This window comes from Entelurus aequoreus, linkage group LG12, assembly GCF_033978785.1.
Source record: "Entelurus aequoreus isolate RoL-2023_Sb linkage group LG12, RoL_Eaeq_v1.1, whole genome shotgun sequence".
Taxonomy (NCBI): domain Eukaryota; kingdom Metazoa; phylum Chordata; class Actinopteri; order Syngnathiformes; family Syngnathidae; genus Entelurus; species Entelurus aequoreus.
Genome location: NC_084742.1, coordinates 46,282,458 through 46,309,093, shown reverse-complemented (window position 1 = coordinate 46,309,093; position 26,636 = coordinate 46,282,458). Strand labels below are relative to the sequence as shown.

Sequence of the window (26,636 nt, the reverse complement as noted above, 5' to 3'; positions counted from 1 at the left end):
AGGACAATTGTGTTGTTGTGTTGCAGGGTCGACCCGGTCCTCCTGGTCCTCCAGGACCTAAGGTGAGCCCACACTATTATTTTCACAATGTTGTATATTTTGAGTACTGACCCGTCTCCACTTGTTGAAACAGGGAAACATGGGACTGAACTTCCAGGGACCCAAAGGAGGGAAGGTATTGTCCACTATGCACTTTTGCTCACGCCTTTCATTCATATTGTATGCGCATATGGTTGCGAATCTAGGGTGATCCTGGTTTACCGGGACCTGCTGGCCCTCCCGGACAAGTCGGGGAACAGAAGAGGCCGACTGAGACAGAGATCCAGAGAGGAGACAAGGTGAAAAAAAATAGCTCTTACAGTACTCTCACAACAGATACTAAGTATCAGGATCCTATAAAATTTTGAATACTCAAAGCGTTTCTAAATAGGCTCATGTAACAAATCAAGACAACGTCATAAACTGAACCTTGGCACTCCTCATTCTTTACACCAGAGGGCATCATCCATAGCTTGAAAAACTTCAGGCTGCAACCTTGCCTTCAGCCACTAGAGAGCAGCAAACCATTGCTCTTCATTTGTTGGTTCTAATCACCCTCTCTTTTACTAAAGGGTGACCCTGGAATTCCAGGCCCCCCAGGAGATTCAGGCTATCCAGGACCTCCTGTAAGTGATTGTCACCATTTATCTTTTTTTGCCATTATGCTTAAATTACATCCGGGTCACTTGTAATATTGATGAACATTGCTTTTTTGTGTGTGTGTGTGGTGACAGGGCACCCCTGGTGGCCAGAAAGGAGAAAAGGGAGAACCAGGAGAGGCAGGCAAACGTGTGAGTTTTTTCATGCCATCAAATCCAGTCTTTTTTTTTTTTTTTTACCGTAAAAACGAAATACTAGACATTTTGTATTATGTTCTTCTTTTTAAAGGGCAAACCAGGCAAAGATGGTGACCCTGGCCCACCAGGCTTCATTGTAAGTCCTGTCAAAATGTCTATTCCAATAAAAAATGATTTGATATTCATGATTTTATTTCCTGCTCTGTTAGGGACTCAAAGGAGATTCTAGCCTGCCAGGTCCTCCAGGCAGGGATGGGGACAGAGTAAGTTCAATCTTTTCTTTGTAAATGATTGAAAGGGATCTTAAAGGGATGTTTATATGGAATATTGTTTTTCTTTACAGGGTCTAAAAGGAGAACGTGGATACCCAGGTCAACCAGGATTGGTGTGTATCACAAACTTGTTATTATGCATAAAACTCCTTGATGATTTTAACAACTTCAAGAGGAACCCACCATGTATTAGTTGATGTCCGTCACTTGAACACGCTTCTTGTCCCACCAGGTGATTGGCGGACAGACAGCAGGACAGGTTGGTCCAAAAGGGGAGCCAGGATTCCCTGGATCACCTGGCTTCAAAGGAGACAGAGGACCGCAAGGTCAGTTTAACACAACACAAATTAAACATCATCAGTTTTAAAAAACAAATTCCCATTTGTATCCTTGACCAGGTTTGACAGGACCTCAGGGGCCACCAGGAATTTCTAGTGGTGGTGGTGGTGGTGGACCTGGATCTCCAGGATTCCCAGGAGAGAGAGGCCAAAAGGGAGATACCGGCAATCCAGGCCTTTCAGTTCCAGGATCTCCAGGGCGTCCAGGAAGCCCCGGGCTGCCAGGATCAACAGGACCGCCTGGACCTCCGGGCTTTTCCAGTGGCGGATCAAACTGTGCTCCTGGTGATCCTGGGCGTCCTGGCCTGAATGGAGAGAGGGGTTTCCCAGGAGAAACAGGCCAGAAAGGTGAGGTGCTGCAACTAATGTCCAGTCATGGACGTAGAGAAAACCAACACATACAAAAATGACTGCTCATCATTTCAGGTGATAAAGGTGACACCTGTGTCAACTGCTTTAGTGGCTCGACTGGCATCCCTGGACCTCCAGGACCTGCAGGACAGCCTGGATTCCCAGGTGACAACATGACTTCCCTGCACTTTGAGACACATGAGTGTTATTAATAAAAGTTGAAATCTGAAGACAAATACAAACACTAAATAGTCAATACGTTAAAAAACTCTCCTCCATGTGTAAACCATTCAGGAAATCCTGGTAATCCCGGTATAAAAGGAGAACGAGGATTCTCTGGATCACCTGGAGGGAATGGACAACCTGTAAGTGATTTTACCAACCTCGAGCCGAAAAGTGTTTTGTAGTAAACATGTTTCAAATACTGTACAGTCGTACCTTGGCTGACAAGTGAAATCGGTTCTGTGACAAAGCTTGTAACCCACGTCACATTCCTTTTAAGGGTTAAAAAAAAAGCTATTTCTAGATAACAAACAATGTGGGAAAAACAATACAATAGGTTGTGCTACAAATCACTGTCTTGAAGTAATGTTGTCATGACTTGACAGGCCATTTCTCATTTTATGTTTGTTGTAGTTCTCCTATGTTTGAGTGGATTTCTGCCCCAGCCAGCATCCCTTTTGTTGACTTTCTTGTTGCTAGGGGCGCTGATTAGACACACTTGTTTCTTTTTAGTGATTAGCGTCCTCACCTGCTTCTGCGTCTAAGCACTACCCTTGATATTTTGGTGTCTCCCAACCTAAATCACTAGATCAATGACATTTTGTTAGTTTTGCCACGTTTAATCGTTTTTTTGCCGCGCCAAAGACTTTCATGCTGTTTGCCCTTGGCGAATGTTTGCGTTTTCTGCTCCATGCTATGCTAGCGGCTAGGTTTTTGTAATTTTTTTGCCCTGCCTTGTGGATTTAGATTCGATTTTTTAATTGCCGCTCCCTGCTTAGTCTTCTGCATCCGTGGGAACAAATCCTTCGCAGCTATCCGACCCCACGAACGTAACAAATGTAATAATCATATACAGTGGAACAAGGATTAACAAACTTGAATATGGTTTGTAAATCGAAAAGTTTGCATAGTGAAGAAGAGTTCCGCATATGAAACAATGTAAATATGAATAATGGGTTCCAGCCTCGACAAAAGTCTCTATTTTAATTAGGTTTGTACACTTTAAACGCAATATCAAGTGCGATACAGGACTGATATCAAAACAAACATAACAAGGGGTGATGAATCAACTTTCTATGTCAAAAAGTCAAAACGACAAGCTGCTGTATGCTCTGCTCTGCCAACACGCGCACACACACACTATGGTGCCTTCTCACAAACAAAATCACAAAATCCTTAACTTCAACAACCATATTGCTACGATAATAAACATTTTAAAAAGTTAAATCCAGCCACATTAACAACGGCAGAGAAGCTGACGAGAAGCAGCAGACAGAGGGAGAAGGAACGGGTCGGGCGAGGGAGGAGCTAAGTCTGCGTGTTTGTGCTTTTGAAGAGAGAGAGAAGAGATAATGTATTTTCCTCCACTTTCCACGCCGATCCGTTGAGTTTTTGGGACTCTTATTGAGTTAGCAAAATGGACAAAACTTTCGTTCGTAAAGCGAAAAATTTGCATATAGATAGGTTTGTAAATCGAGGTTTCACTGTACACTATTTACCTTGGAGAGCGGAATTCTAGAGTATCTTCTTCGAGCTGCTTCTCCATCAAACACACCATCACCTGCGTCTCCATACTTTTATGGATAAATGTCCTCAGTTTAAACAGGGACCTACACTGAGTTTCTTCTTCTTCGACTTAAAAATGTTGTTACAATGTTAGATACTCGCGTGGAACTATGTCAAAGCGCCAAATCCCAGCAGTTTCGAATGCCTGCGCCTGCGAGGTTTTGGAGTATTCTTTTTAACTGTAGGGAATCGATGACGTCACTGATTGACAGATGTACTAATATGGGCATTTCCTGGGGCTCTTACCCCTCAGCTTCACAGACTGAGAGACTGTAATGGCTTCTGCCTGGATCTCGTCCTATGCCCACTCACTTGCTCTGATGTCTGTAAAATAAACCATTCCAATATTTATTTGTCTTTAAGACATTTTACACGGGACTGTTTTGTACGAAATTGGATTAGCCGCTAAACCTCGACGTAAAGCGACAAGGAAACACTCAAGAGAAGGTCTGATACTGTAAGGCAGCGTTTCTCAAAGTGTGGGGCGCGCCCCACTGGTGGGGAATAGAGACATGACAGGTGGGGCGCGAGGAACGGGAGGAAATTTCACTTTGATTTTTTTAATTTTTTTATTATTATATTCTTTGATATTTTTTTTTACTATGCTTTCATTTTCTATACACACTGGAAATCACTTTGTGATTCTGTCTGTGAAATCCGCTACATAGATAAATGTAAATTACTTATTTTTCCTGTATGCTTTACATTTCTAGGTAGGAGCGAAAGTTTGACAGACAGCAACAGTAACTAATGGGGGCGGGGCTAAGCGGAAGCTTTGTGAATGGCGAGTCACTGTGCGAGGATTTGCTGTTTTGCAAATACATAAAAAATAGAGCCACTGCTGATGAGCTGTTCAAGATAATGGACAGTTTCCTCAAAGAACACGACCTTAAATGGGAAAACTGTGTGGGCTTTTGCTTTGATGGCGCGCATGGCAAAGTCAAGAAACGGGCTGCAGGCTCTAATAAAGAGGGTTGCGCCAAATGCGCATTGGACACAATGTGTCATTCACCGGGAAACACTCGCGTCAAGGCAGCTCAGCCCCGAATTCAATGAGGTTTTAACAGTGGCAGTGTCAAGCCTGCAACCCCGATTTGAAAAGCTGTGCGGTGCAAAACAGGCTCATTGCAGCCACTAATGCTGGAGTACTGTAAAACTCATGTTCACTTGCCCTGTCCTCCTTTTTTTGGCAAAGATTGCAAAGTGGCACTTTTATTTTCATTTATTATTGAACTTGATGCAAGTTATTTGATTTATTATTGAACTTGATGCAAGTTATAACACTTTTATTTGATTTATTATTGAACTTGATGCGAGTTATAACACTTTTTTTGATTTATTATTGAACTTGATGCAAGTTATAACACTTTTGTTTTATTTATTATTGAACTTGATGCAAGTTATAACACTTTTATTTGATTTATTATTGAACTTGATGCAAGTTATAACACTTTTTTTGATTTATTATTGAACTTGATGCAAGTTATAACACTTTTGTTTTATTTATTATTGAACTTGGACAGCGTGGCGAAGTTGGTAGAGTGGCTGTGCCAGCAATCGGAGTGTTGCTGGTTACTGGGGTTCAATTCCCACCTTCTACCTTCCTAGTCACGTCCGATGTGTCCTTGGGCAAGACACTTCACCCTTTGCCTCTGATGGCTGCTGGTTAGCGCCTTGCATGGCAGCTCCCGCCATCAGTGTGTGAATGTGTGTGTGAATGGGTAAATGTGGAAATACTGTCAAAGCGCTTTGAGTACCTTGAAGGTAGAAAAGCGCTATACAAGTATAACCCATTTATCATTTATATTTATAACTTGATGCAAGTTATAACACTTTTGTTTTATTTATTATTGAACTTGATGCAAGTTATTTGATTTATTATTGAACTTGATGCAAGTTATAACACTTTTTTTGATTTATTATTGAACTTGATGCAAGTTATAACACTTTTTTTGATTTATTATTGAACTTGATGCAAGTTATAACACTTTTGTTTTATTTATTATTGAATTGATGCGAGTTATTTTATTTGATATTGAACTTGATGCAAGTTATACCACAGCTGCACAGTTATTTTATTTATTATTGAACTTGATTTTATTTTATGTTATTGAGTTTGAATGTATAAAACTTGATGTTACTTGATGTTCGATAAATTTGAAAATGTTAAGCTTGGCATTAGCGTTCTGTTGGGGCGATGGGGGCAGGTGGGGCTTGAAAACTCCCCCTTGTCCAAAGTGGGGGATGACAAAAAAAGTTTGAGAACCACTGCTGTAAGGTATTAGTTCCATCACAATAACACTGACGTGCAACTTTCAGTGAGATAAATGCTGGTAAAAGCAGCTTTTATAGATTCAAGTGTATGCAGGTCTACCTAATGTTGTGACCAGATGAATCTAAATAATGTTTACAAAAGTTTCTGGGGGAAAAATAGCGGCTATGTTGGTCTTCAAGTGTACATTTTTAACAGATAAATTGTGATACTTTTGAGAGGGTGGGGCATGGTTTCATTTGCAATCTGCCAACGCCTCCATCTCCATCTTACATACGTATTCAGAAAGTAGGTTATTAAATGTGACCGTGGACCAAAATGTACACAACATTTACACCAAAACATATCCAATAAATATTATCTAGATTATGAGGACCTGTTTCAAATGTAGATTAAAATGATCATAGGTCCCCTTTGAAAAAAAAATGGTGCCCTTATCTGGGTTGAGGATGGCTACTTTTCAAAAAGAGAAGTTTTAAGTTACCTGTAAAAAAAAATGTAATCCTTAACTTTTTCTAACTAAGTAAGTAAAGTTAGTACATTTTATTTATATAGCGCTTTTCACAGATAAAATCACAAAGCGCTGTACAAAACATAGGTGAAGTAAAACAACAATTCAATTAAAACAACAGGGGCAACATCATAAAAAGAATACAAAGTGGATTAAAATTGATAGTTAAAAGGTGCATTAACTAAAAGCTTTACTAAAAAGAGACGTTTTCAAATGTTTCTTAAAAGTGTCAACACAGTACGTAGTGTCTAAGTACTGTATCACAATATTAAAGTAATGTACCTCATTACGTTTAGTTAATTTTGGATTACTTTAATGCCAAACATGCAAATCATGTAATAATACAAATGATAATATTTGTAACAATCATTATTATTGCTATAGAAATGTTTTAATATAAAACTGATGTCCTCAAACGTTCCCCAGGTTATCTACACAGACAACAACAATAATATCAATTATTATAATTGTTATTAGTTATAAAAAACATTTTTAATGAAATAAAAAAAATACAACCTGAAAGAGGTATGTTTCTTTAGTTGTTTTTTGTTGTTGTTTGTTTTGTTTGGTCGGTTCGAGATATCCATTTACGTCTAGCTAACTAGTTAGACACTGGATGTTTTTGTTGGATCTTGCGGGGTTTAGGTGACAATTTCAACGCAAACTAGCGGTTGGGAGGCTCGTAACACACTTTTTTCCTCACAGCCTAAAGCATAACAAATTGCAGAGACAGCTTGTACCCCAAAAAATTGTGAGCTGGGTTACTCGTAAGCCGGGGTACCACTGTACATTTCAATGTTCCTCTGGTTGCCATCTTATCACCGGTACTTGTTTTTTAGGGTTCGCCCGGTTCTCCAGGTTCTCCAGGATTCCCAGGAGAAAAGGGAGATCCAGGCGACAGCATATCTCTTCCTGGTGGAAGGGGTGAGAAGGGTGACACTGGATTCCCTGGAGCGCCTGGTCTTCCAGGATTAGATGGTCGGCCCGGTCAGGATGGGCAGCCTGGTCGTCCGGGGTCCAAAGGAGCCCCAGTAGGTGGCGATTGTCCAACTCTCACTTGAGGACCAATACTTATTTTGTTGCATTGGACAGGGATCTTTACAGGTGAAAGGAGAGCGAGGGTCCCCTGGTGAATCAGGTGGTCCTGGAATTCCAGGAGACCGGGGTAACCCCGGACCACCTGGTTTTGGACCCCAGGGACCTTCTGGAGAAAAAGGTATCCAGGGTGTCTCAGGAAGGCCTGGAGGTCCTGGTGCTCCCGGTATGACAATTATTCACTTGCTTGTACTTCAAGAACTACACATGTACTGACCGTACTACCGGTCTTCGCTCAGGTGCCAAAGGTGAGCCAGGCTTGACAGTGGCAGAAAAGGGCCTGCCAGGTGCACAAGGTCGGGATGGTGAACCAGGACTTTCTGGTGCACCAGGTGTGTACTATTGACATTTGTATGTATTATTTTAGTAACATTTTATAAACAATGCATTACTCAATATTCTGTGTTCCTCAGGGAACTCTGGTCAGCCTGGCCAGCCTGGTTTGCCTGGATTACCAGGTACAAAAGGTGAACCTGGACTACCTGGTATTGGACTCCCAGGTAACCCTGGTTCTAAAGGTGAGAAAATTGTTTTCTCATTTACAGTACTGTTTACCTGGTGCACACCTAAAAAGAAACGTCACCCTCTGTTTTTCTCTTTCAGGATTTCCTGGTACTTCTGGGCAACCAGGATCTTCGGGAGGATCTGGCCGACCAGGATTAGATGGCCTCCCTGGCCAACCCGGATTTCCTGGGGCAAAGGTGCTTAGAGATCATTTTTAACTTGCCTATGTTGAAATCTACAGACAAATTGAGCGCCTGAATGTTCTGTTTGGTTTGCATTTGTGACAGGGCGAACCTGGCTTTGGACTCCCAGGTCCCGCAGGTATACCAGGTGTACCTGGAGCAAAAGGTGTACCAGGACCCAAGGGAGATTCTGGTTTCCCTGGTGGCCCTGGCTCACCAGGCCGATCTGGATTTGATGGTGGACCAGGATCTAAAGGTACAGCCAGGTCATGTTTCTTTGAATGTTTGTTGCTTATAAACAAGTTAAGAACTCAAAACACAACACGCTCACTTTATTGTTCCTATGCTGTCTTATATTTTAAGGTGAACCTGGAACACCTGGGCTCCCCGGTGCTCGTGGCCTACCAGGGAACCCCACGATTGGCTCACTTGGTCCCCCAGGATCTCCTGGGAATCCAGGCCCAATGGGTCCCCCTGGTGCGCAACACAGGAGTGCTTTACAATGCCATTGGTCTTCACATTTACATATTTGTAATTCATGCATTGTGTCACCCCTGCAGGATTCCCTGGAGCCAATGGAGCAAAGGGAGACCCTGGAGCCCCAGGTCTAGATAGTCCAGGTGCACCAGGAGACAGAGGAAGTCCTGGTTTCCCCGGTTCTCCAGGACCAATTGGAACCCCTGGGCCGCCTGGAGGGCCAGGACGGGATGGCCTTCCTGGATTGCCAGGTAACAACAAAGCTGTCACAAGATAGAGATTATTAGTATGATGTCATGAGCATTTATATTTACTTTTTGGCCTTAGGTTCCAAAGGAGATATTGGTGTCGTGGGACCTCCTGGACCACTTGGAGGACCTGGTGCCTCTGGGGTACCCGGTGGTCCTGGACTGAAAGGTATTTACACAAATCTTAGGCAGAGATAATGGACGATAGATGTGCCTTATGACTAAAATGTTATTATTAATTTTCTTCAGGGGAGCCTGGATTCCCTGGTAGAGATGGTGGACCTGGATCTTCTGGACTTAAGGGAGAGAGGGGTGATATCGGTCCTCCTGGATACAGCTCACCACCTTCTGACATAAAAGGCAACAGAGGAGAACCAGGAGCACCGGGTAGGACTTTGACCACACTAACCTTATCTTCAAGCAGGGTTCTTGACTCTCTTGTTTCCTATAAACATTTTTCAGGTGGACCAGGTTTTCCAGGTGAGAAGGGCATCCCTGGTATCCCTGGTGACCCAGGACTTCCAGGATCAGATGGGCGGCCTGGCTTTCCCGGACCATCAGGTATGGCTTTTCTGCTCAAAGTACAAACTGGACTTAAGAATCAAACATTGATATAAACATCACGTTCATGTTGTCCATAGGACCAAAGGGAGATCTTGGTATCCCAGGGGGCCCTGGTGGTCCCGGAGGTCCAGGACAAAAAGGCAGCATGGGCGAAATGGGATTTCCAGGTTGAGTTTCAACAACCTGACCACTTCTCTTGAAATACTTCTATGCAGTTCATTCATATATTGTCATAATTTCCACAGGACCATCAGGGCAGAAGGGTTTACCAGGCCAGCCAGGTCGCTCTGGTTCTCCAGGCCAGCCTGGAGCACCAGGTTTTGGGGGGGCCAAAGGTGAACCAGGTTCTGCTGGAGTTGGACCGCCAGGACCATCCGGATTCAAGGTATGGCTCAAACAAACAGGATACTCCGTACATCTCAAAGCACAAACATAAATCCGCAAGCTAAAACTAAATCGAAACCTTTGGCAGGGTGAACCAGGACAGCCCGGGTTTCCAGCAAGCCCAGGGCAAAAAGGAACTCCAGGATTACCAGGTCTACCAGGATTACCTGGAGGACCAGGTGAAAAGGGGGACCCTGGTCTCCCAGGATTCCAAGGTAATGAGCACACCGTTTTGACCCAGATCAAAAACGCCGTCCAATGATGACTCGAACAAAAAAAATAATTTTCTGTTCTCTTGCCAGGTTCTCCTGGTATTCCTGGTCCAAAGGGTCTTGATGGTGGGCCTGGTGGCCCTGGCTTGACTGGAGCTCCTGGTAGACCAGGAGAGCCAGGCCGTTCAGGATCACCTGGATTTCCGGGAGAAAAGGGTCAAGCAGGTCGGGATGGGATCCCAGGGCCGGCTGGAGTCAAGGGAGACCCAGGTAAAAAAATCTTGGAAAAATTACATCATTCATTTAAACGGAATCCATTTGGTGTTTTTATAAATAACTTCCTTTTTCTGTATAATTGCAGGACTTCCAGGCTATGGTGAACCAGGAACAGCAGGACTTCCAGGATTTCCAGGTTTGTTGCTACTAGTTTAACCTCCCCCGTACCCCCTCCCCCCAGTTGACCACACACACACATAAGACACATTATGTAAACCTCTCCCTATGTTAAAAAAAAGGTTCCAAGGGAGACCCCGGTCTACCAGGTCAACCGGGTGTTCCTGGCTTCCCAGGTCCAAAAGGAGAGGGTGGCTTTCCAGGCCCCGCTGGTTTTGTAGGCTCTATCGGCCCTCCAGGACCTCCAGGTCTGGGTCTACAAGGACCCAAAGGATTAAGTGGACCCCCTGGACCACCAGGAAGATCAGGTATAGATCCTAGATGTATGCTACTTAGATCTACTACCAGGAATTGCTGGTTGGTTTTGGTAAAGAGTCTAGCTATGAGGGCCTGCTGACTATGTAAAGACAAATGTAATTCTAGACAGCATGGACTTTTCAAAGAGTCTGATACTTTTAGTACAGAATCTACTACTGACGACAAAACCAGGCAGCAACCTGTAGCAAAGGCCTGTCACTTTAATGTGGATGCTTTCATGTTTGATTTGCATGGTATGCTCTTTCACCAATCCATGTCTTCAGTCCAGTCACCTATGCCCCAGAGCTGTATGACAAAAAGCACAAGGTTACCATCACATGGTTATGATATGTCCGTCTTCCCACAGTCACACATTTGTCTTTGTGTCTTTTGTAATGTTAGTGTCCACTTTGTGTTGTTTCCGTTCTGTTACACCCAGCTGAGCCAGACGTTAAATGACAGCCACTCAGAATTCCCTTTGGTCACTTCCAGTTCATTTTTTGATTAGATGATCGTCAATCATCATCATGGAGTGTTGAGGTTTTTGTCTGGCTTTGCTGTCCTGCACGTGTTTTCTTAAACAAATCATCACCGAAACAGTGCATGGTGAATGTGAAATCTTCAGAATGTAATATTTACGTTAGCTACAGGGCATTTTTTGGGGTGCTTTTGTTTTTGCTGTGACATTTTGCCTCCATTTCCTGTGGCGTGACCTCCTCGTGCTGATGCTCGGCAACAACGCCACCCGCCACAGGTCCCTCAGGTCAGATGGACGGCGTCCAAACTTTTATTGCACGTTTCTCCTCACAGCCACTGTTGGAACTTTAACTCCACACTTTGACATGCGAGAGGAGAAGTTGGCAAATCATTGCACCATCGAATTTTGATCCACCCTAACGACTTTTCCTCTTTCACTTTCCCATGCACACTGATGTTAACTAACAGTCATGCACCTTCGACAAGTAAGCCACTTCTAAGACTTGTCCGGGTTGCTCACTGGGGTCATCTGGAATAAATACACGTATCCTGATATTTGGACTGTCTTCCAATAGTCAAAGATTCGAAAATTAATTTCGGAGGAGTCTGATTCGACTATAAACCTCACCGTCACACTTATCCCACCCCCATCCAGGAGGCGAGTTGAGTACCTACTGAGGCTTGTGTTGGGAGAATAGATCGATTGCGTTCATCGTGTTTTCTTTAATTATTAATCAATTATTCTTGTGTACAGACAAATAGTTTTTTCCAGAGTAGTAGATAACTTTTACCTGCTTACAATTTTGGCTGTCACCTTAGCCTTCCTCGGAACAGTGTGACATGTTTACGGTTACATCTTTTACTCCCTCTATGTAGTTCCTCAAGGACAGTGGTTCTTAACCTTGTTGGAGGTACCGAACCCCACCAGTTTCATATGTGCATTCACCCAACCCTTCTTTAGTTAAAAATAAAACGTTTTGGTTTTTTTTCAAATTCAAGACAAAAGTTATATGTTTTTTTTTACTGGTGCACAAAATGAACCGTGCATGAACATCACCTTGTTCAAAGAACAAAACTAACACAGTGCATGAACTCACAACAAATTACACACCTGCAAATCAGATGGAAAATTAAAGGGAACATTGTTTGGGGTATCCATAATACGCCTATTGGGAGAAGTTTTTATTTACACGATGACCCGGGTGTGTCTTGACCTCCGCGGCAAACCACGGAGGCTGACTCCCCGAACCCCTAGGGTTCGATCGAACCCAGGTTAAGAACCACTGCTCTAGGACCTTACCAAACTATCCAATGTATCCAGTTTATCGGAGTGATTTAGATTTTTTGAGGTGGGAAAAGTTGAAAATGGGATCCGTTTTGTTCACAACAAGGAAAGTTTGTATTGTTATCATATGTATCTTGAATTAGCTACGAAAGGATCACCTTACGGCAGCTACATCCATTCGACACTACTACACCTGCTGGCTAGTCAGTACACAGTGCTACATATCATCGCAATCTGTTTATTCTCTCTTAAAAATCCAAACAAACGATGCCATAGATTCGACTATCATCATCGACTATGAGCAACATCTAACGAACCAGATTTGACTATCAAAGACAGTCCTACCAGATACTGTGATATATGCACATCCAGTAGTGTTTGGTAATTCTTGCACAGAGACACTCAAGTGTCACTAACTCACCTGTAAAATGGAACGATGATTTCGTAGTTTGTATCACCTCAACTAATTCACGATGTGTGGGATGCGCTGAGAGGTCAGCACTGCCTGCCATTGACCAATTGGGAAAGAAGACAGCCATTGAATAACCAGCTACACTGAGTTTACGGCACTGTTTGCACAAACAACCCACATACTTTGATGCATGCAGTTCATCTTCACGTGTGCTTAATGCAGGGGTGTCCGTAGTGCAGACTCTTCAAACTATATCGGATTGGTTTTAGCGTAGCGAAGAATATCAGAGTGGTGCCCAGCATCTTTCCATTTCTTTATAAAGTGGCCCCTAGTGGAAAAAGTTCAGACACCCCTGACTTAATGCATCTTTGGGAGTAATTGTGCACTCTGTTCTGGTAATTTCCAGGAGCCTCCAAATGTTTTTAAAAAGACCTATGATGATTTTAATCGACATTTAACACACTTCTTGTGATTTTGACGATAGGAATTGGATATGCTTTGGTGTAAATTTGTTATGAATTTTACTCCACAGTCACATTTATAATCCCCTTTTTGGATCTGTCTAAAAAGTGTTTGTTTGTTCGTTCCATTTTTTAAAATTAGATTCCAAATGTATTTGTATTAAAAAATGTACGTACACACACAAACACATTTATATATGTCACAAATTATATAAGTTAGGTCAGGAAAATACACAAAGGCTATTTCATCCCTACAAGCCTGTTTCGCAGGGGATTTTATTGAAGTGTCTGTGGTTGATACATATATATAGGGTACATAACATGGGGATGTGGCCATTGTTACACAGTAGTGCCTTGCTTCTGTGCCGGCATGATGAGACCAGTTCGTTCGTACCGCTCTACCCTGGTAGAGCAGTAACCTCGACTATATCACAAATACATTAAAAAATATATATAAATGTATATATATATATATATATATATATATATATATATATATATATATATATATATATATATATATATATATATATATATATATATATATATACACATAACATTATAAACATTATATAGATTCATCGGTCACAACATTAAGTACACCTTTAACTTGTTTATTTCAACAATTGTGTACCTTGCGCCGTTCAGAGATCAACGTTAGGTGTTAGCCTGTGAACTTATATTACTCATTGTCGTCAGAAGCGCTTTAAAATAGCTTCAAACTCTCGCCGTAGCTTCTTGTTGCTAGGCAACCACTTTGAATTGCTGTGGGGGCCGTTGCCTTGAGGCTAACGGCTCTTCCAACTCGCCTTAGTTCAGCGAATCAAAGCCTCTCACCGGACCAAAATCAGTTCGAAGATGCCAGGTAACTCTCCTGTGGCTGTGATCACAAATCAGTGGTCAAAAATCTTCAAATGTATCAAAAACCCTGGTAGCAAAAGCGCAGCCTTTTTCTTTTCGTCCTCCCCCATTGACAGGAAGTGACAAAAAAACTGCTAAAATGATGCACAAAGCAAACTATAACCTGCTGCCAAAGAACGTACAGCAATTCTTCTCAACAAAAGACGAGAAATATAACCTTGGAGAAAAATGTAATTTAAAACATTTGTATGCACGTACAACACTTAAAACCTTCAGTATATCTGTGTGTAGAATTAAATTATGGAATGGACTAAGTAAAGAACTCAAACAAAGTACTAATATGATCCAATTCACGAAACTCTTCAAAGTAAAAAGAAGAAGAACCATGATAAACATTCTGAACTTATTGATAATCTTATTCATCTCACTATGAAATACAACTTACTTCACTATTTATTATTTATGTATTTAGTTATGTTGTTATTTATGGAAAAAAAATTGAGAACAGGAAGTGGAGAAAAGTGTTACAAACTGCTATGTAAAGTGAAAAGGGGGTGGATCAAATAAGCTCTGCTTCTTCCTACTCCTTTTCGAACGTATTGAAAAGAGGAACTGGAAATTGTGATGCATCATGTTGTAATAATGTAAATAAACTCAAACTCAACTCAACTCAACTTAACCTGCCCATTCTCCTATCGATACAGAGCTGCATTAAAAGAAAGCTTTACAGGCATTTATGTCACTGCATGTTGCACCTCCGTGTTAAAAGGGAACTGCACTTTTTTATTTTATTTTGCCTATCGTTCACAATCATTACTAAAGACATGATGATGGATGTTATTGTTTTTTGCATTCTAAATATTAAATAAATGCGATCAAAAGCCTGTAAAGCCTTTAAAAAACATCCAAACACCTTCATTGCACCTCCAGGCACATTTATGATAACATTTAATATTTATTATTTTTTCTTCATCACTGATTATTACTCACTGCAGCCAATAAACATAATAAAACATCACTTACTGAACAAGGTCTGCTGTCATTAGGATGCCGACTGCTGGGATGTACGTGTTCCCATTTAGATGAAGAATGACTCACAATCTTCATTAAGAAGCCTCTTTTCGTGTCGTTCTCGCCACTTCTGGGTCCTGAATGACTGTCAAAGTTTATCAACTTGTCGGAATACGTCCTCAGACTTCTTCGGTCCAGGTGAGAGACATGATTTATGATTTAGAATAAACTTCCAGGGAGCGAGGAAACACCTCACCAGTCGATCATGTCAAAATTGTACACAGGGTTGTGATCACAGCCCTGCTATAAATAGTTTGTCTGCGTTAGCGCTTAAAATAACAATATCACTAATACTTGGTTAATATTCAAGTCACAAAATGTAAATGGAGTATTGTTGGTGGTTTTTTACCGGGTTTTTTGGGCGAAATAAAGGACCTCCCATTGACTCCGCTGTAAGCGAACTATTATTTACATTTTTTTACAAGTTAGAATGCATGAAAAAAAAACATCTGTCGCCATGTCTTTCATATCGATTGTGAATGATAGACAACTATTTCAAAAAATGCAGATCCCCTTTGATATGCACATGCCAAAGTTAGATGAAAATAATGATTTCTCTCATTTTATCTTGTGTTTCCTCCAACCAAGTTGCAATGTCTCCATCTTTTTTTTGTCAGAGTTTAGCGGCCAATCCAATTTCGTAGTGGCCCATTTTGACAAGACAGTCCCGTGTAAAAATGTCGTGGACAAATGAACACACGATTATTTATCTTTTAGACATCAGAGCAGGCGTGAAGGCATGAAACAAGAAGGAATACCATGAGAGCTTCAGTCAGCAGTCGGCTCAGCAGAGGGGTAGGAGGCTTGCCGACACATCATGTCAGTGAATGACCACAAATGTACGTCCATCAATGTGTGACGTCACAAATGGTCCAATGTTAAATAAATATTCCAAAAAACAGCATTCAGGGGCATTCAAAATTGCACCCGAATGCATTAATCTCATGAGTTGTTGCTTTGGCATTGTTTAACAAGAGTATCCAACATTGTAACATTATTATTATTAAGTCAGACACCGGGTGAAAATCATCATAGGTCCCTTTTAATGTATTCCCAACTCACTGGGAAGGATTTGGGGGCACGCTGGGCGTTATCATAAAGTGAATCATTGTATTCATTAAAACATGTTCAAGTTCAGGCTTTACACTTGTTTTCTGTCTAAACCTCTTCTTTTGTTTTTTGTTCCCTGTCAACCTGCAACCACTTTACCTGAGAATTCTGGAAATCCTAGGTCCTGCAGGTTAGACTCCAGTGGTTTGATGGTTTTGATGATTTAGGGATGTTGAAAATGATATGCAAAACTTGAATTTGCTGTTTGTTGTGAAGATGGATTGCTACCTGTGTTTTCTCATTAAGAGGTCTCCTAAACGTGGCTTGCATTACCGCTGACCTTTTCTGTCTTTATGAAGGTGCGCCTGGCCCACAAGGTCCTCGTGGGTCCCCAGGAAGTGGCGGCTTGAGGGGAGAGAAAGGTATTCCTGGTGCTTCTGGTCAGCCAGGCTTCCCCGGACAGAAAGGAGACCCCGGCACTCCAGGATTCTCAGTAAGAGTGAAGAAAATCTAAAAAAAATTACTGACTACTTGAGGTAACTGTTTGGACCTCTCCCTCCAGGGTCCAGGTGGCTCTCCTGGCATTCCTGGCACTAAGGGGGACGTTGGTCTGCCTGGCGTTCCCGGATTCCCTGGTATGATCAAGTGCCGGTCTTTTTCTGATCTCTCGAATCAATTAAAATAAGTCTGGAATAAGTGTTGTCTCTTCATCAGGACCTAAAGGAGACTCAGGAATTCCAGGCGCCTCCGGCCTTCCTGGTGATCCTGGAGATTTTGGACCTCCAGGTAAAGTCTTATGATAAGGGAAACTCAACCTTCTGCTAATATGCTGGCCCCTCCATATTTAGGGATAAATTATGTTGTCCTAAACGGTTCTAAAAAGCATCCTTTATCCTTTGTGCTCCAGGCCCTGCTGGTGAACCTGGTGTTCCTCCGCCTCCCAGCTTCATAAAGGGGCTGCCTGGACCCCCTGGTAATTTGGGCACGCCTGGTGCTCGGGGCCAGCCTGGTTCCCCTGGACGTGATGGGCTTCCAGGTTAGTTTTGGAAACGTCTTAACTGGAATTACAAAGGGACGTGTCTCTAAAAAGAATGCTTTGTTCTTTTGGATTTCAGGTTCCCCAGGTGAACTAGGGGATCCCGGTCCGGAGGGTGCCCCTGGCTTCGGTGGTCCTGCTGGAAGGAAGGGAGACAACGGGCCTGCTGGTCAGCCTGGTGAGTTTTCACTGTGGCTCAATAATAAGAAGTTCGACAAACAGTTTGAAAGCTCATTGTGTCTTCTATACCCAGGTCAGCGAGGCTACCCTGGTCCTCCTGGGTCTGATGGTCCACAGGGTCCTCCTGGTCTAACAGGATCAGGGTCGGCAGCCCACGGCTTTCTCATCACCCGACACAGCCAGATCCAGGAAGTGCCGAGCTGTCCCATCGGAACCAACCTGATATATGACGGCTACTCTCTGCTGTACGTGCAGGGCAACGAGAGGGCGCACGGGCAGGACCTCGGTAAAATTACGACACTCTAGAACTTTTAAAAAGTGCAGCAGGTGTCTGATCTTTTCCTACCGTATCCTCCAGGCACGGCGGGCAGCTGTCTGCGTCGCTTCAGCACCATGCCCTTCATGTTCTGCAACATCAACAACGTGTGCAACTTCGCCTCCCGCAACGACTACTCCTACTGGCTATCCACGCCTGAGCCCATGCCTATGTCCATGGCACCCATCACTGGAGAGAGCATCAAGCCTTTTATCAGCCGGTGGGAAGCGGATGGACAGGACATGAGCGGTGGCTGTGATGAGCGATAATTGGTTTTTCATTGTGTGCGTTTTTGTGCATCAAGGTGCTCTGTGTGTGAAGCTCCAGCCATGGTGATTGCAGTCCATAGTCAAACCATCCAAATTCCCAACTGCCCTGCCAATTGGGAGGCAATGTGGATAGGCTACTCCTTCATGATGGTACAACATGCTTGCATATGGACTTCTATTCGGTTCCGTGTTTGAACATCTCTTCCTTCCTGTCCCCTTGCAGCACACCAGTGCCGGCGCCGAGGGCTCCGGACAGGCTCTGGCCTCCCCCGGCTCCTGTCTGGAGGAGTTCCGCAGTGCTCCCTTCATTGAGTGCCATGGCAGGGGGACGTGTAACTATTATGGCAACTCCTACAGTTTCTGGCTAGCCACCGTGGACGAAAACGATATGTTCAGGTACAATCTACAGTCAATTAGTTTTAAACCCTTACAGACAGCATATGCTTGCATTGTATCATTGAGGGCATACTCACACAATCATTCAATCAATCAATCAAAATTTACTTATAGAGTGCTTGATTGCAAGTGTCACAAAGGGGGATCCTCCCTCCCTTTTCCGCGCTCACACTAAGTGACCACTTTGAAACAAGAAAACAACAAACAAAACCCAAACAGTCATACACCAACACATTTAAGTCCCTAAAGTCCAGGATAAGTTTTAACACTGCCAGAGGGAATCACCATTAAAACCTACAGGAAAAACACCTGGGAAAACACAATCAAGCCTACAATCCGCAGTACAGGCTCCAAAAAAAAGCTTCCACCAGGCACGACAGTAAACTGAAGCGAATGGTGCGCACTGAACAGGGACAATATGGCAAGACTGTGGTGAACCCCAAAAAGACCTTCACCCCATCAAGGGACAAATGCCCTTTAAGCCAGGTCCATGTCGCAAAAAACGAAAACAACTGTTTCTTACAAGAATCCTCCATAGAGGACGATGAACAGCTAAACATGCTACACTACACACCGTAGGAGAATATGCTAACCGCTAAGCTAGAGGTATTGAATGAAAACAGAGGTGGGCTGATCGATACAAATAGTAACGATACCAAAGTATTGTATCAGTACATGGTTTATACTACAGTGTATAGATAAATAATGTTTATTATTACAAAATCTTTTGTCATTTTTGTTATTTATTACAAACTCAGGAAATACGTCCTTGGACACAGATAAGCTTAAAGGGCAAAAAGCAAAGGATTTAAATCAGGGACAATAGTAGAAAACAGGGTTATCCCGATACATTCTGGTATCGGTAAGGTTACCAAAATGTATTTCGATACTTTTCAAAATAAAGGGGACCACAAAAATGTCACTATTTTACCAGAAAATCTTATGATGCATTAAACATGTGTTTCTTTGCAATCAAAGAATAATCTTGACGTTGAATACGATAGTGAACATACTAGACAACTTTTCCTAAGTAACCAAACTGGTTACAAAGGCTCTTAAATTGGCTGCAGACGTATGCAGTAACATATTGTGTCATTTCAGATTGTATTATTTTGTCAAAATTATGAGGGACAAGCGGTAGAAAATAGATGGATGGATTATTAATCTACTTGTTCATTTACTGTTAATGTCTGCTTACTTTCTGTTTTAACAAGTTCTATTTACACTTCTGTTAATATTTAATAAGAACTTATTCTTCTGTTGTTTGATAACTTACACATTTACATACAAGTTTTGTTAGATTCTACAAATTTGGGTATCGATCCAATACCAAGTATTGGTCATATTTAAAATTGTCCTGTGTTCAGGGATGTGTTTTCAAACAATTAAAAAATGACCAAAGATTTTTTTGATAATAAAAAATATCGATGAAATCTTTGGAGTATCGGCTATGACTCTTCCACTTGGTATCGTTACAGTCGATATTTGTATAGATTCACCCATTTGTTTACATTCCAGAGCGCAAGCTGGCTGTTAGCGGTTAGCTATTGTATCCTCCTAGGGTGTGTAGTGAAGCATGTTTTGCTATTCCTCGTCCTGCAGGGATGATACTTGTAAGAAACTTACTTTATTTGTCAACATGGAGGCGAGGATTAGTGATTTAGAAGTAGCTAAAACACTGCCAAGAGACGTTAGCCGCAAGCTAGCTTTGGTTGAAAGCAGGGGTGTCAAACTCATTCTAGCTCAGGGGCCACATGGAGGAAAATGTATTCCCAAGTGGGCCGGAATGGTAAAATCATGGCATGATAACTTAAAAATAAAGACAACTCCAGGTTGTTTTCTTTGTTTTACTTTGGCCAAAAAAAGAACAAGCACATTCTGAAAATGTACACATCACAAATAATCCTCTGGACAAAACACTTCAAGTTTGTTGAAAATTCAGAGGAAATTGGTGCAGCTTCAAAAACACAATGAGCTTAGACTTTGTCTCAGTGTATCTGCAGAGCCAGGATTAAAATTTAAGTCACAGTCTTTCTGTGATTGAACAAAAAAACACAACATGTAAACTCTTCTAGGTATCAAATACCTCCTTTGTGTCGATCCAGAGCTAACTCAACGAACCGTAAGAAACGGAGGTAAAAACGGCGTGGCGAAGTTGGTAGAGTGGCCGTGTCAGCAATCGGAGTGTTGCTGGTTACTGGGGTTCAATTCCCACCTTCTACCATCCTAGTCACGTCCGTTGTGTCCTTGGGCAAGACACTTCACCCTTGCTCCTGATGGCTGCTGGCTAGCGCCTTGCATGGCAGCTCCCGCCATCAGTGTGTGAATGTGTGTGTAAATGGGTGAATGTGGAAATACTGTCAAAGCGCTTTGAGTACCTTGAAGGTAGAAAAGCGCTATACAATTATAACCCATTTATCATTTATTTTAAAAGGGTTAAGTTCACTTTTCTCGTGTTTGACAAAGACATTTTGGTGCAACGAGGGTGCCAAATGACAATGTGTTCGAAGCAGAAGACATAAAACAGCAGGTTTTAAGTTTCATGTGGGTCGAGGTGGAGGAGCCACAGTCTCCCTTTACTGTGTAGCTCTTGCTAGGCCCCGGTATAAACCGTTTGCTTGCCTAACAGAATTGCTATTGTGACATCCAGTGGGCACATTTAGAATAGCAGTTTCTTTCGTTAAAAAACCCCCAGCTCATTCTTATACTTGGCAAACTCATCCCGCGGGCCGGATAAAACCTGTTCGCGGGCCTTATTAAGCCTGTGGGCCGTAGGTTTGACACCCCTGGTTTAGAGCGTAGCTCCATTGCTGTTCTTACAGCTTCTTCTTCCTATTGGTTGGTTCCCACTCCAGTCTGCTCCCTTTAAACTTTTTATCTTGTCTTATTTAACTAAAAAGTGCCCGCCCTAAATTGACATTGTCGAAAGGGGTATTTTTTATGAAAAGTTGGCCTGTTTAAGTAGAAGTGTGTAATACTGTTAACTTCGCCATTAAAAACAACAACTACTGTTTACTGTATGCAGCCTTAAATCGTGTATACGCAGTGACTTCCTGTTGAGTGTTAAAGTAATCAAATCAAAATAAAAGCACAGCAGTAGTAATTTTTTTTAAAGATTCCTAGCCATCAGAAGAAAGATTTGTAGATACAAAAACTTCACTGTCATTGTCCTCAAGGCATACAAGGAAGTTAGCACAGAAGCTATTTTAGATAAGAGTATGAAATATGATATAAAAACAGGAAAGGAATCTTATAGGCTTTGATTTTGCGATCCTTTTAGTCAAACCTTAAACCTTTTTTATGGAATTTTGCTTATCGTTCACAATCATTATGAAAGACACAGATGTATTTTTTTCTTAATTTGTTCTAAATATTATATACCTTTGATCAAAAGTATGCTTACAATGGAGCCTATGAGAGCTGCTCTGTTTTCATATAGAGCCCTTAAAAAACATCTTAACACCTCCTTGAGGTTTTACATACATGATGTAAGTATTTATGTAATGTATTAACATTTATAATCACATTTAATATTTACGTATTTTGATCATTTTAGGCATACGCGGCGCATTAATTCAAAAACGCATCACGACATTAGCTTTTTTGTTTTAACAACATCACTGCCTATTACTCACTGCAGACATAATAAAACATCACTTACTGTACACTGTCTGCTGTCATTAGGATGCTGACTGATAGGATGTTCATATATTCCCATTTAGATGAAAAATGACTCATAATCCTTGCAAAGAAAAGGGGGGTGAAACCCAGCGTCTTTTCGTGTCGTTATCGCCATTCCGAGTCTAAATTGGCTGTCAAAGTGCAACAATTTGTCGGAATACGTCCTCGTCCTTCTACTTTCCAGGTGAGAGGCATGATCCTTGATCACGAATAAACTTCCATGGAGCAAAGACATGCACCTGGGGATAGGTTGATTGGCAACACTAAATTGGCCCTAGTGTGTGAATGTGAGTGTGAATGTTGTCTGTCTATCTGTGTTGGCCCTGCGATGAGGTGGCGACTTGTCCTGGGTGTACCCCGCCTTCCGCCCGATTGTAGCTGAGATAGGCTCCAGCACCCCCGCGCAATGTTCCCTCTAAGGTGCGCGCCTGTGCAATTGCGCACTGCTCAAGCGTCCTCTGCGCACGGCAAATCTATGCCACGCACAAAATCAAATAAAAAAATAAGCGCATAACAATTTTCGACACGACAGAGAAAACAGTTTTTGTCATCATTGTTCAAATATTGTAACGTCTGTTGAGACGCTTTGAGGACATGAATTCCATCGATCACTTTACTGAGCAAAACTCTTTATTGTCGCCAAAACATTAGTAAAAAAAATGATATCTAGCAAAACTGGTCATTTCCTGCAGTACAAACCAGACCAAAAGCAACTTTGTTATATCAACAGCAGCCGCTCGCTCTTTCTCACTTGCGCCAACACTTGCACATATGGCACTTAGCCAGTGATGCGTTTACAGCCACACAAAAAGTCGGACAACTCCAACACCACACATAGTGTAATTCCAGGTCGTTACACTATGATTTACCAATCAAATGTGTGCTTATTCTAGTGTCATTTATTAGGAATCTTAATTTATAAATATTAATCATGAAATGCTGTTAGTATATTAAATAAATACTAATAAAAATATATTTTTTACAAACAGGAAGTTGCAGGAATGTACACATGATCCCCTGCTTACATCTCATTGTGCAACATGTGAATGTTTTAATGGGAACTAAATGCAATGTCTAAAAGGGGTACAAATTATTTCCAAAGCAGAACCTCCACCCAGACAAACAATACAAGTACACAGTTCATGAAAAACAATATTTTTTGTTATTGTCATTGTAAGTGGGCCTAAACACTTATATTAGAAAATATCCTCATGGAAATGACTGCTGTCATTTGATTATAATAATAAGAGAATGTTGTCTGTCTATCTGTGTTGGCCCTGCGATGAGGTGGGGACTTGTCAGGGTGTACACCGCCTTCCGCCCGAATGCAGCTGAGATAGGCTCCAGCACCCCCCGCGACCCCGAAAGGGACAAGCGGTAGAAAATGGATGGATGGATGGAGATTGAGCTTGTTATTTAGTCAGGTTTGGGACAGGTGTGCTGCTGGTGTAGCCACAGTGTGCATGTCTGATGTTGCTCACATGGGCTCCACTGAATGCTCAGGCAGTTTTTGCATTTGCTCACACACATGAAAAATTAGAGGGAACATTGACCCCGCGACCCCGAAAAGGGATAAGCGGTAGGAAACGGATGGATGGATGGAGCAGGGACACGAGGAAACAGCCACTCGATCATGTCAAAATTGACACGCAAGCCCTTGATAACGGTCTGCGTTAGCACTTCTAATAACAATATCACTAATACTTGGTTAATATTCCAGTCATGAAAATGTAAATGGAGTATTGTTGGTGCTTTCTGGATGGTTTTTAGAGGGATTTTACGAGTTAGAATGCATTAAAAAAAAAAAAATGTCGTCGTGTCTTTCATCATGATTGTTAACGATAGTCAAAATTTTAAAAACAAGTGTCGTTCCCCTTTAATGTGCGGAGTACAAGCACACTACCATTGACCGAGTACGAGTATCACCCTCAGTTTCATGCTTTATCGGTAGGTTTTGTCCGCATTGACGTCATTTTGTGACACTTCCCTCTGACCCTCACAGCAAGCCCCAGTCGGAGACGTTGAAGGCCGGCAACCTGCGGACGCGCGTCAGCCGCTGCGTGGTCTGCATGAAGAGGACGTAACGGCACACAGCAACTCACGGGCAAGCCACCTGCACCTGGACGGAGACTAACTAGCGGAGACAGCCGATTGGACGATGGGTTGGGGGGAGGAGGGAGGGGGGCAGGGGGTTTTAAGGTGACAGTATAGCAGACGAGGTGGAATTCCAATGGTACTACAAACAATGGTGCTACTGTGCAACACAGCTTATAAACGTAAAAAAAGTGACATAAATAAGCCTTTTTTTTTTGCTTTGTTTTTTTTTTCCTTCCTAAGAAGTACCTCAAATCGAGAGCAGAAAAAAATGGTGCCATGATGAATGTGTGACGGCAAACATGTTTCATCCTTCTTTTAGATACGCAACGTAAATGCGCTGATCCTTTCCTACACACTTTTCTTTTCGTCTTTTTTATCACAAGGAGGGGTGGAGGATGCTCTCCATGGTAACCAAATCGGCACTTTTGACTTCGGGACATCCAAGATGAGAGATGCACTGACGGCCTTTTGTTTTATCTTGACCACTTTTGAATTGTACCTCCCTTCTTTCCCGCGTTTTTCTATTCCCGTCGTGACATGTGGTGGTACTAACCCGGCTGAAACTCGCCACACTAACTGTAATGAAATGTGTATATTGTGTAAAACACCTTTTATTTTTAGCGTATTTGGGCCTGACTCGAAAACGAGCGTTTGGCAGGTTTAGTTGGCTTCCACTCACTCGCATACAAACACACTTCTTGTACAAAGTAAGGCTTTTATGAATAAAAACAGTATTTTATATATAATGAATATATATATATATATATATATATATAAATATATATATTTCTATAAAAAAAAAGAGGATATAAAGGCATTTGGCAGTGGGTTTTTACGGTCATGCATTTCACCAAAAACTACTGAGCACAGTTGAAAGCCATTCTTCCTGAAGCAAAGTGTGTATGACATGAAATCACTTAAAGCTTTTTGTATTCCATTTGTAGAATTCTTAATAAATGTTGAGCTGAATTTAAGATTCTCTGATGATTGGGAGGGGAACGTTTCACATGTTTGTGCAAGCGAGGATTTCAATTAAAAGCTTGGCTCATTGTGGTGTTTTGTTGTTGGGGTTTTTTAACATTTCCAGGTGACTAAATATAGTTTTTGGACCAAAAGCCTCCAAAGTTAGTGCTCTTATTTGATGCAGCGTCTTGTATTGTTATTTTTGAAAAAAAAAAAAATGCTTCCATCAGTCCTAAATTTGTCAAGCTGGGGTGCGACTAAAATGTATTTTTAAAGTTTGTTTTGTTTCCATGTTATGGTATCCAGAAGTTGTTAAAAGCTGAAGACTGAAATAAACACAATGACCAAAGCTTTGTCCTCAGAAACGTGATCATTTTCCAGAAGAAGCGTCACTCAATGTCCGGTATGGAAATAAGTATTTGACTCCTGCTGACTTTGTCGATTGAAAATATATAAACGATCCATAATTGGTATGGTAGGTGCATTGTAACATAGGCAGAATGTAAAAAAAACAACATTGATTTGCATTAGATTGTTAAAGTTAAAGTTCCAACGACTGTCACACATGCTGGGTGCAGTGAAATTTGTCCTCTGCTTTTGACCCAACCCCATGTTCACCCCATGGGAGGTGAGGGGAGCAGTGAGCAGCAGCGTGCGCCGCGCTCGGGAATCATTTGGTGATTTAACCCCCAATTCCAACCCTTTGAGGAAAGTAAGCAATTTAGTCCAGTCCTTTATTTATTCAGACATTTTTAAACATTTTGACAGATAAGAGAAGACATTTTTTTAATATACTTGTTGCCCGGCAAAATCGTTATCAAGCACAGGACACACAACTACTTGTGGGGTTCTTTATTCTGAAAGGTAAATATTGGTAATTGAACCCTATACAAATGAAATAAAGGTTTAGGTCCGGGTATTCTCATAAGTTACAAAGGAGGTGTTTCCTTTAAACAAAACACCTTATGTTATGAAACTATCAGAAGGAAATTCTATTTAACTTTGATGTAGACATGCACCTGGGGATAGGTTGATTGGCAACACTAAATTGGCCCTAGTGTGTGAATGTGAGTGTGAATGTTGTCTGTCTATCTGTGTTGGCCCTGCGATGAGGTGGCGACTTGTCCAGGGTGTACCCTGCCTTCCGCCCGATTGTAGCTGAGATAGGCTCCAGCGCCCCCCGCAACCCCAAAGGGAATAAGCAGTAGAAAATGGATGGATGGATGGATGGATGACACAATCAAATCAAATAACTGCAATGGCTTTGTTCCCTATTACATACAAGAACATGTTATTAGTACCTTGTACTAATAACATGTAATATACATTTGAATATCAATTTACAATGAACACATGC

At 41.9% G+C, this 26,636-nt stretch overlaps 1 protein-coding gene across 1 annotated transcript in view; it reads left to right on the top strand.

The window, feature by feature from the left end:
- Positions 1-25,090, top strand: part of col4a5 (collagen, type IV, alpha 5 (Alport syndrome)) — an 87,591-nt gene extending 62,501 nt beyond the window's left edge. Inside the window, exons 11-49 of the mRNA XM_062066122.1 lie at positions 27-62; positions 134-175; positions 246-338; positions 612-665; positions 774-830; positions 928-972; positions 1,046-1,099; positions 1,180-1,221; positions 1,341-1,434; positions 1,507-1,794; positions 1,873-1,962; positions 2,092-2,162; positions 7,208-7,399; positions 7,461-7,629; positions 7,703-7,795; positions 7,877-7,981; positions 8,067-8,164; positions 8,255-8,405; positions 8,513-8,626; positions 8,710-8,877; positions 8,954-9,043; positions 9,124-9,261; positions 9,337-9,435; positions 9,516-9,605; positions 9,684-9,823; positions 9,911-10,037; positions 10,125-10,304; positions 10,396-10,446; positions 10,550-10,735; positions 16,701-16,834; positions 16,904-16,976; positions 17,056-17,127; positions 17,249-17,377; positions 17,457-17,555; positions 17,631-17,843; positions 17,916-18,093; positions 18,178-18,292; positions 18,366-18,538; positions 24,222-25,090. Coding sequence (XP_061922106.1) covers positions 27-62; positions 134-175; positions 246-338; positions 612-665; positions 774-830; positions 928-972; positions 1,046-1,099; positions 1,180-1,221; positions 1,341-1,434; positions 1,507-1,794; positions 1,873-1,962; positions 2,092-2,162; positions 7,208-7,399; positions 7,461-7,629; positions 7,703-7,795; positions 7,877-7,981; positions 8,067-8,164; positions 8,255-8,405; positions 8,513-8,626; positions 8,710-8,877; positions 8,954-9,043; positions 9,124-9,261; positions 9,337-9,435; positions 9,516-9,605; positions 9,684-9,823; positions 9,911-10,037; positions 10,125-10,304; positions 10,396-10,446; positions 10,550-10,735; positions 16,701-16,834; positions 16,904-16,976; positions 17,056-17,127; positions 17,249-17,377; positions 17,457-17,555; positions 17,631-17,843; positions 17,916-18,093; positions 18,178-18,292; positions 18,366-18,538; positions 24,222-24,303 — 4,425 coding nt within the window. The 3' untranslated portion in view covers positions 24,304-25,090. The remainder of the gene's footprint in view (positions 1-26; positions 63-133; positions 176-245; positions 339-611; positions 666-773; positions 831-927; positions 973-1,045; positions 1,100-1,179; positions 1,222-1,340; positions 1,435-1,506; positions 1,795-1,872; positions 1,963-2,091; positions 2,163-7,207; positions 7,400-7,460; positions 7,630-7,702; positions 7,796-7,876; positions 7,982-8,066; positions 8,165-8,254; positions 8,406-8,512; positions 8,627-8,709; positions 8,878-8,953; positions 9,044-9,123; positions 9,262-9,336; positions 9,436-9,515; positions 9,606-9,683; positions 9,824-9,910; positions 10,038-10,124; positions 10,305-10,395; positions 10,447-10,549; positions 10,736-16,700; positions 16,835-16,903; positions 16,977-17,055; positions 17,128-17,248; positions 17,378-17,456; positions 17,556-17,630; positions 17,844-17,915; positions 18,094-18,177; positions 18,293-18,365; positions 18,539-24,221) is intronic.
- The last annotated feature ends 1,546 nt before the right edge of the window (positions 25,091-26,636 follow it).